The sequence below is a fragment of the Pteropus vampyrus genome, unplaced genomic scaffold (genome assembly GCF_000151845.1).
Source record: "Pteropus vampyrus isolate Shadow unplaced genomic scaffold, Pvam_2.0 Scaffold261, whole genome shotgun sequence".
Taxonomy (NCBI): domain Eukaryota; kingdom Metazoa; phylum Chordata; class Mammalia; order Chiroptera; family Pteropodidae; genus Pteropus; species Pteropus vampyrus.
Genome location: NW_011889042.1, coordinates 2,078,140 through 2,088,798, shown reverse-complemented (window position 1 = coordinate 2,088,798; position 10,659 = coordinate 2,078,140). Strand labels below are relative to the sequence as shown.

At 36.2% G+C, this 10,659-nt stretch overlaps 1 protein-coding gene across 1 annotated transcript in view; it reads left to right on the top strand.

Annotated features, from left to right (window-relative positions):
• The first annotated feature begins 1,235 nt into the window (after window positions 1–1,235).
• Window positions 1,236–10,659, top strand: part of GDPD1 (glycerophosphodiester phosphodiesterase domain containing 1) — a 37,758-nt gene continuing 28,334 nt past the window's right edge. The window contains exons 1-2 of the mRNA XM_011375059.2: window positions 1,236–1,945; window positions 9,815–9,857. Of these exons, the coding sequence (XP_011373361.1) occupies window positions 1,804–1,945; window positions 9,815–9,857 (185 nt within the window). The 5' untranslated portion in view covers window positions 1,236–1,803. The remainder of the gene's footprint in view (window positions 1,946–9,814; window positions 9,858–10,659) is intronic.

Below are 10,659 nucleotides of genomic sequence, written 5' to 3'. Positions count from 1 at the left end.
CCTTAAATTCTTTTAGGTCATAAGGGGGAAGGCCAAAGTTTCTTCCTGAGCATTCTGAACCTGTTAAGGGTAGAAAATTTTCAAATGAGCCAACTAGCTAAGTCAGTTACAGGGAAGAAATATCTTTAGATACCAGAAGTTGTCCTACTTGCTTGGGTGTGGTTTAGGAGGTGTACTGTATAAGACACATAGATGGTCAATGTCTGCTTCCGTAATCCACTTACTTGTTAACCAGGGTGTGGTACTAGGTAATGTATTATGCTAATGGCCAACTTCTGCTTCTGAATTCTGCTTGCTTGTTCTGGGTTTTATAACTGCCTCACTCTCAAACCCCGGGGCTGAACTCCTCTAACCCTGCGTGGTAGAGAGTCAATCGCTGGCCGGCTAATAAAGCTAATAAAGGCTCATAATTAATCTCAATTGGCTCCGTGGGTCTTAGAATCATTCGCACCATAACAAACCTTGATTATTTTCAGGTTGAAATAATCTGCATGCAGAGTAGCACCTCTTGGGGTGACTTGTTCTGAACCCCTACAGTTGTATTTAGAAATATTTATACTTAAATTTTTTTTTCTACAAAGGCTTTACCATTCCTTTGGGTATTTTGGTGTTAGATCAAGAGATAGACTACTACTGATGGTAAATTGATGCAAAAATCTTTTTTAGTTACTTTTTAAAATCTAATAAAGGCCACTCTTTTCAAGAATTTTTTCTAAATTTTATTTACTCCTCTTAAAGGAAACTAGAATTTGGGGGAAACAAGATAATTAACAGAATGTGAGAGTTGAAGTTTATCATTTAGTAAAAAAATTCTCATTTTACAAATAAATGGAAGAGAGTAATTTGCTTAAGCCTAGAGTCAAGAATCACAAGATTTTAAATAATCACTCTGCATTCCACTTCAGTGGGAAATATGCTGTTGCCGAAATTTCTCCCCCAGCCCATGGTTAATTCTTTTGCATTTAAAATATGGCTCTTATCAAGTTTTAGTAGTTTGGAATGCGTGGAATGAAGGGGAAACTGGTTGGGCCTTCTGGAATTTCGTTTCCGGTCTTCCTGAGACTTTTAAGTGATAACCTATAGTCTTGTCAACGTTTCCTTATTTTAAATGGACTTGTAAGTTGACAAATATTTCTTGACTGTCTATCCAATTACAAGGCCTGGGAATTGCATTTCAACACCAATGAGAAAGGAGGCCATCCCTCAAATATTTGACTGATAAACTAGTACCTTTTTATGGTTATGTGTGACAATAGGAAAAGTTCTTTCTTGGCTAGAGAAATGGATAGCTTTATTACTGGTTTTAGCAAGCTCTAAGTCCTCTATGGGTAACTGATTTGCATTCCTTAGAGTTGGGGCTAAGACTCTGCGCTGGAATCTTTCCTTTTTGATGTGGATCTTCTAATTATGTCAGGACTTCCTGAAGGCTCTTCTTGACTAGCCTTCTCTGCCCGAGTGATGCCGAAGGCACTGGCAGGTTTCCAAGCTTTCGCCTCAGTTTGGAGCTTCGGGGCCGACCACAAAGCTAGGTGACAGAAACTGGTTACAGGTCCTCTGCGGGCTTCTACCCAGCAGCCGGAGCGCGCCTGCGTGCGGGGGCCCTTTTGTTGCCGGGGCTCCTGGGTCCGGCTGCGCCTGCGTCGTGGGCCGGCGGACAAGTGCGCTGCACCGCTGGCACCGGCTGGGGGCGGGAAGACCTCCAGCAGCCGCCGTCGCCGCCGCCGCCGCCGCCGCAGCCGTTGCGACCGCCGAAGCGGAATTCAGAGGCCCCGGCGGTGGGAGACTTTCCATACGGTGGCTGAGATGTCGTCCACCGCGGCTTTTTACCTTCTCTCCACCCTGGGAGGGTACTTGGTGACCTCATTCTTGTTGCTCAAATACCCGACCTTGCTGCACCAGAGAAAGAAGCAGCGATTCCTCAGTAAACACATCTCTCACCGTGGAGGTGAGAGGGGTCCCCAGAACCCGATGGCGGGGATGGGGGAGGCTTTTTTTTTTTTTTTTTTTTGATCCTCTGGCGCTCGGCAGAAGGCTGGCGGGTGGAAATACGTGAGAGTTTGAGGAAGCATGGGGATGTGTGAAGAGGAGGCTGCCCTAGAGGTGAAGGCGTTGTGAAGGAGGAGTCTGCAACGAGAAGGAAAGGGGTCTTGAGACAGAGCCAGGGTGAGGATCTCAAGTGCAGTGGTGTCAGGAATTCTCAGGAGGAGGAAGGACCAGGGTGAGAATGAACGGTAGATGGAGCGTTTTCTCGGCAGATGGAAGGGCGATCGCAATGTGCCTACCTAGCAGCAAGGAACAAGCGGGAAGCGCGAGGCAGAGCCGGGGGATACCCGGGCGCGGTAACCAGGAACAGACTGCTCCCAGCGAGCCAATGTTTGAGTTTGTGGGGGTGGGGGGCGATCCTGGGATCTTCCAAGGGCTGAGGAACTGCGTGAACCTGGAACGTGCTGCAGCCAGTCCAACCTCCACCCCCCACTCTGAGCATGACGATTGAGAAGAGAGAGAAACTGAGTCCCAGAAACGCGTACACTTTCCAGGGTCACAATTAGAGCTTGGGCTGGATTGGGACAAAAACTGGAGAGTCCTGGTTCCCAAGGCTGCAAACCTTGCACCTGTATTTTTTTTTTTTAGTTCCTCCACCCCAACAGTGACACATAGATTTCCAAAAGACAGAAAGATGATTTAGTTTATGACAGTACAGTATTGTTTAAAGAAAACAAAAAAGTTTCCTTTTGGAAAAATGTCTTGCTAAAAGGAGCCTAGATAGTCTACCTTCTGATTTCCCAGAGAGCAGGCCAAATCTTTGCTTCTTCATTATTGAGAAATAAGTGTCTATTTCATTTTAAGCCTGATGTATAAAATGTGAAATTAGATTATTTCAATCAATTTTAACTCAGAGTTCTTTAGAAATGAATGTTAACCTAGGTTAAAATTGCTTAGAGTTTATAGTTTAATACTAGAAATGGTCAATTTCTAAATTTTCAGTCTAAAACTTGATTTAGAACTATAACTCTTCTAACAAGAATTGGCCAGGAATGAGGTTTTAAATATCACAGAAATACATTAGCATTCTTCTGTATAATCTGTGTAATTTTATCACAGTACTAAACATAGTACTAAAGAGTGACTTCAGTGATTATGCTGGTCTTCCACTCCTGAAGAACATCAAAGGTTTTAAGGAGTCACCAGCTAAATGCCATGTTATTCCTTGTTTGATTTATCTGAATTTTAATAGACACATAACTAAACTGTAGGATGACATGTGACTACGAATGAGCCTTCAACCATTAAAGCCAAAAACCAACTTTTAGTGTTTTGAGTCATTGCTGTAGAAGCAATTTTCAATGGTGGTTGTCCTGTTCTGGAGATAGTAGTACACACTGTAGTTGTGTTTACTGACTTAAAAAAAAAGAAAAGTGTGCTTACTAAAAACTCAAAACAAAACAAAACTAGGTCTTCTAAAAAGCTATCTAAACTGTCATTATGGATGATCTAAATTTTATTTTAGAAGAAATAATCTTGTTAAATATCTGCAGGCTCAAAATCTACTTGTTGTGATGGTCTAAAGCATTGCAGTAAGTTTCTGTGTGTTCTTAATCCACTTTTGGTGAGTATGTGTACCAAATAACAGTTGAATCAGAGTGATAGAGGAGGAATATATTAAAAAACACTTTGTAACTCAAGGTACTAAGTTTCTGGAAAATAATAGACTACAGAGGAGTCACCTCCTTGCTTGCTTTTCATTTTTTTCTTGGACACTAATAACAGCAATCATTAGTCTCTCTGGATATCACTAACATTTGGGTTAATTCTCTATTGCTCTAACTGCAAATACCTGCTATTTCCTGTAAACCAGATTTATGACCATTCCAAGATGGAAACATTGATCGTTACATGTGTTTAAAGTACATGTGTTTAATGAATTGCTATAACCTGAAACTCTTAATGTGTACTATATTATGTCTGTTATAAGAGCATCATCACCTGAGTCAGTTTCTGGACCTACCACTAATTAGCCTTGAGAACAAGCTTGCGTTTCCTTATCTACAAATGGAGACTGTTTGCTTTGCTTCTCTTTGGGTTGTTAGGAGAATTAGGTGTATTAAAAAGCACTTTGAAAATTGTAAAATTGTTTGGAGATATAAGCATGGATACAGGAGATCCACATTTGTAGTTTGCAGTAGAGCTTTGGGTTGATTGAGAAAGACGAGATCACCCTATACTTATGTTTTAGTGAACACTTTTGCCTTTTCTGAGATTGATTGCCCTTGAAGGTGGAAAATACTCTGTTTCAAAAATTAAATGCTGTAGGCTTACTTTGTTCTTACTTCTTTAAAGCATACGTTGTATTGCATTATATTGTAATGGGATATATTAATACGTCTGCTTCCGTTACTAGACTGAGTTCCTCAAGGCCAAGTTTTAGATTTTATTCTTGTGTCTTTAGCCTTTAGTACAGATACTAACATATAATTAAAATAATAGCTTTTTGTCTGCCGATTATCTACTGCATGCTAGATATTTTCCATGTGTTTCCCAAATTTATTTGACCAAGAACACTTTTTATAACTACAGTGTATTGATGAAACACCAGTAGGACCAAAGATATATTCCCTTGAATTAAATAGAAAGCGTGTAATACTCTCAAAGCCATTTGCTTAATTTCTCTATGAAATTATGAATTTTATTAATATTTTTTCAGTTGCATAAGTAACTCATGTTCATTGTAGAAAATTTGGAAAATATGGAAATGAGAAAAGAAAAAATAGTTCCTAAACTTTACTCTCTGGAAATAATCTCTGTTAATATTTTGAAGTATATCCTTTGAGTACATATTGTCCTACATTTAGAATTATACTGTATATACATTTATTTCAGATGTCACTGAGTTAGCTAGAGATAGGATAGCATGGAAATAACTCCCTAACCTGTCTCTATGGGTCAGTTGGATTAAGCAACAGGCTTTTTTAAAAGAGGTCTATTTATTAGGGTTTAGTGGCCAAAGAATTAAATATCACCAACTGATCAAATCTTAACCTTCTCTCCTAATCTTTCACCCTCGGAATCAAGGCAGAGTACTGTCACAGTATGGGCATCCTGCCCTAGATTGATTTGACAGGTGGTAAGTTTGAGGGTAAAAATTGCTCTTGGACACTGGTTGCTTCTGGGTCCTAAACTTTAATTGGTTGTTCACGGAGAAAATCGAGGCATCAATTTGAGTCCCAAAGTGTCACTGGAAGTAGCATTTTGCAGTTGTACCCTGAAACATGTTCTGTGTCAGAGTATTGATTCTTTCTCTTCAGCTCTTGTTCTCTCATTCCTATTTTCAGGGACTCTTCTTCACTTGTCACTAAGGACTTTTCCAAGTGGCTCACTCATTCCTACTGATATTATATTAGTAATATAGTTATTTATCATTTACTTAATAGTACTTTCCTGCTTAAAGCAAAATCAAGTGTACTTACTTTCAGCAATGAGAATATATATATTATATATACACATATATATAAAGCTATAGAAATTTAGAAAAATTAAATATAATTATAGGAAAATTATTGAAATTATGACAAGATATATAACTAATTAAAATTAAACTTTTGTTTGTATGTAGAATTGTTATTTGCAAAGCCATGCATTGTTTAAGTTGCTTATCGAGGGAGAAGCAAAGTTAATGGCAAGCGCGCTTCTGTGAATGATGTGATGATAATTGGAAAGAAAAGGAATTTAAACCATTTCGTGAGAGAAGACTTAACACCAAATAATTCCTTGGGGAGGAATGGCATACTTCTTAATGAGTCCCATAGTTACTCTCCAGGCTTTCACCATATGAATCTAACAAGTAATTTGCTAGTATTATTGTTGTGGAATTTATCTTCAAGCTTTACAGACAAATAGAAGAATATGGGAATGAGGACCAATATGAACAATTTACCTGTAAAACTGAAATAAAGTTGTTACATGTATGGCAGTATAGGAGCTGCAGCACAGTTTTTGGTAAAAAGGGTAGGATCTGAAATCATACTGCTCATGGTCAAATCCCAGTTCCTCTTGTTGGTTATGTGACATTACTCAATTATTTTCTGGAGGTAGTAATACTTACCATGGTTATGGGGTTTTTAATGAAATTTAGAGTGCTAAGCACAGTATCCAGCTTCTGTTTATTATTAATATCTTAGTAATAGACCACCTTTTCAATATTTTAGTATTGCTATGTAATTTTATAAACTTATAAAATAGATTCAAGATCTCAAGTAACAATGTTTGCATGCTTAAGCTCTTAGATTTAAATGAATTAAAATTAATATGGAAAGCAGACATAAAAGACAAATAGGCAGATTTTCAATTTAAATATTAGTGATAATTATATTAACTGTGGGAAATTGATTTCAGAGTACCAAATCTTTACCCTATCTTTTTCCTTTTTTTCCCCCAAACCGAAAGATCAAACAATAAGTATCTTTTGAACTTTTTATAATGGTATATTTCATACATATCCAAAAGTAGTAAAACTCTTAAGAACTCGTCACCCAGATACAAGCAATTATCAACTCATACTCAGTTTTGTTTCATCTGTATCCTTGCCAATTCTTCTCACCCAGATTATTTTGAAACAAAATTCAGATATATCATTTCAAATATAATATTTATTGAACACTATTTTGTGGAATATTCTAAAAGACGTATATTACAGAACCCTTGCTATTGGAATTTGAGAAGGCTAATAAAAACACTACTTACTTTCCCTTTGCAAGTCTGGAACTTGTTGAGAAATAAAATCTTGGCATCAGAAAGATGGAAGTGAAAACATTAACTTTATGATTAATAGTGCTGAATGTGTACTATATAATGCTCTCTCTAAATTGAACTTAACCCTAAAACTGGAGGCCTTTTGTTTACATTGGTAGGGCTTGCCCTGGCAAACATTGTGTAATAATGAGCAGAAATTTTGTTCCTTCTGAAGGTGGGCCACTGCAAATTAAGAGAACTGTGAAGAGTTGGGTTGCAGATGGACTGACTGTTCTTTCTTGTAAGTCACTTCTGCTTCCATGAGTATGAGTGTATGAGAGAGTAAAGAAGAGTTAAAAGTGTTCTTGAGTGGAATTTTTCTCCCATGCGTGGAAACACATAGTGAGGGATAGATGTTCCCCTCAATACTTGCTTTCAAAATGCCTTCTCAGGGTTTAGTTTAATATAGCGGAATGCAAAAATAATCAGACTTAGAACTAAAGTCATTTTTTAAAAATTTGGGTGTAGCATGCATGTAGTAGCACTAACCTTAAGTGTACAGCTTAATTAAAAAAATACATGTGCACAGCCAGGTAGCCACCACTTAGGTCGAGATACAGAACGTTTGTAGAATCATAGGAAGATTCCTTTGTTTCTTTCCTCCTTCCTCCTTCCTGATGTTTATCGTCATTATTTAAGACAGTGGTTTTCAAAGTGTGGTCTGGGAGTCCCCGAGACCTTTTCATTGGACTGCAAGGTCAAAACTGTTTTCATAAAACATTATTTATCTTTTTCACTTTATTGACATTTGTGCCGATGGTGCAAGAGCAGTAGTGGGTAAAATTGCAGTCTCTACCATGACTGAAAGCAGTGGTGCCAAGTGTACTAGAAGCCATTTGTATTCTTCACTATCACACACTCACTGTTTTAAAAAATAGGCAGTTTTACTTAAGACTATCTTTGATGTGGTAGTAAAAATTATTAATTTTATTAAATTTCAACCCTTGAGTACATATAACTTTTAATATTCTGTGTGACAAAATTGGAAGTACAAAGAAAACACTTTTGCTCTATACCAACATATGATGATGGTTGTCTTGAGAAAAAAGCACTTACGCAGTCATTTGAATTGTGAGCTGAATTAACTTTTTTCCCCCACAGAACACCATTTTTACTTAAAAAAAACTGACAAACTGGGTATTCAGACTCGAATATTTGGCAGATATATTTTTTGAAATTAGTAAAATTAGTCTGTCATTAATCTAGCTGCCTTCTATGAAGGCAATGCCAATCATTAAATTTGAGCTTTTAAGCAAAAATTAGAATTTTGGAAAACTTGTATCCTCCACTGTGATCTTGATAGCTTTCCAATTCTTAAAGATTTTCCTGATGAGATTAGGTATTAGCGATTGTGATTTTAAAAAATGTTGTATAATTAACTGTTAATGATTAGAAGATCAGCATAATTTAGTGAATCAATAATTTCCAAAAGACCAGTGCATGATATTATAAAACCATGCATGAGTGAAAGACCTATTCATGAGTAATGGACCAATAGATAATAGAGTTTTATCTATTAGATAGACAATAGAGTATGAAAAGGTCATAGATAAGATTCAAATTCCACATTGCAACTTACTTTTAAAAAACAAGCACTTGTTGAATTTGGGTGCAATTTCAAAGAAAAATCTTTCATTCCCAAATATGTATCTGTGTGAAGGTTGACATATATGTGTGAAACAGATATGAGAATCTAGCTGCCTTCTATTAAGCCTAACATTAAAGAGATTTGCAAAAATGTAAAACAGTGCTACTCCTCTCGTTAAAGTTTTTGGAAGATAAGTTATTTTTTCGTAAAATGTTAAAATGAAATGGGTTTATTGTTATTTTTAAATAAAAATTTAAGAAGTCATTTTTTAATGTGTATTTATTAATGGATATAACCCACATAATCAAAAGCTTTATGAGGGAGTCTGTAAAAAAGGCCAGAGACCAAAATGATTGGAAGCTCCAGTTCAATTAACTCTTGTCTGTAATAAGAATCATTGTAATCTGAAGTGATAAGAAAGTGCTTTCCTGGAGGAGTTGAGACTGAATTTGTTCTAGAATTAAGGTTAAGAAAGATTGGGAGGCTGTGGTGAAGAGAATGTTCCAGGCATATGACATGTCATGACTTCAGGCAATAGACATTCACCAAACACTAGTTACTATATTAATGGCAATAGTAGTAATAATAGCAATAATTCTTTAGTTTTATCAACTATTCACTATTACATTGAATTTAATGCCATTAATTATAAGATGTACAAATTTTATGTACTGCTAAGAGAAAATTTACCAATTAAACTGTTACCATCCATTGTCAAATGCACCCCAACTTCGGAGATGTTAAAAAGAGAAAAGGTATCATTTTTCAAATTGATGACATATGGCACTTGACACGTTAATTCATTTAATAATACCAATCCTACGAGATAGGTGCCATCATTATCCTCATTCTTAGAGATAAAGTAGTTCAGCCTAACAGAGAGGTTAGGTAACTTTCCTAGGGTCACACAAACATCAAATGGTTTTAGAGATCCTAACTCCAGAGTTCCACTTTCAACTACTACACTCTATTGCCTTCAGCCAAGGTGATTAAAACACAATCACTTATTTTAAGTGATTCATGGGAAAGGAAGGAGAGAGGCACATAAATAATTTATGCTATAACATGGTAAATGCATTAATAGAGAGATACATAAGAGACTGTGGGGGATACAGAGGAGGATAGTTTAACTCTAAGGAAGTGTATATGTACCAAGTCCTCTTCTGTCTTTTCTATGACAAGCAGATATTATAGTTTAAAAATCATGTTTAGGTTCTTCTAACTCTCCTGCATTGCCGTAGCTGTTTTGATCTTTGATTCTTCCTGGTGCAGCTAAAAAACAATTTGAAATAACATTACACTCTTTAAAACACTTGTGATATCTACATAATATCTAAACGTCAAGATGCACTAGATATTATCTTACTAAAATGAATTTATGAAAAAATAAAATATTCAAAGTAGCTAAGTAAATGAAGTTTAAATTTAATGTTTTCACAGGTGCTGGAGAAAATTTAGAGAATACAATGGCAGCCTTTCAACAGTAAGTATATAAGAGTATTATTTTCTTTTACAGTTTATCTTTAAAGCGATGATGATTTGCAAAGTGAAGATAGTATACACGAAGCATCCACTTGTGATAGTTGTTTCTATTTTATCAAAATTACTTTTTTATGTAGTTTATCTGAAGTGTTACAAATAGTGTTTGGCTTCTGTATAACTGAAAAAACTAGATTAGAGTTTTGGATGATGAAAAGATATTATAGTTCCAAGCTGAAAGAAGACATTTGTAACAAAGAGCATACTGTGTGTAATGCTAATTAATCTTGGCGAGAAAAAGAAAAGGAGAAAATGAAACAACTGTTACACTGGCTGCTGTTTATAAATGGGATTGTGTGTCTAGCCAGTAAATTTGTACAGACCTGAACCTGTAATCTGATCTAAGACAGGGAACTTGAAAAGTTAAACCCCATGAAAGACATTACTTATCCATATTGATTTTATGTAATTTTTTGAGCCATTTTTATGTATATAACTGGAGTTATGTCAGCAAAATCAGGAGAATTTATCTTAAGTTTTGTTGTGCTTCTCATCATTTTTCCTGTTACCAAGTCCGAGGGTACTGCTTCTCCATATACTAGCTTTATCTAAATCCTATCCCCCTGGATTTGTCATGGCTTACTCTTCCTGTTCTATAATATGATGTCTTTTTACTATAATCTCAAAAGTCTCTTACAACTTTAAAATGCAAAATCTTTCCTCCTGTCACAGACTGGGGAACAGAATAATTTAAATTGCTTTAAGTTATCTTCTCTAATGAGATTATATAGCTAGCTAGCTAGCTA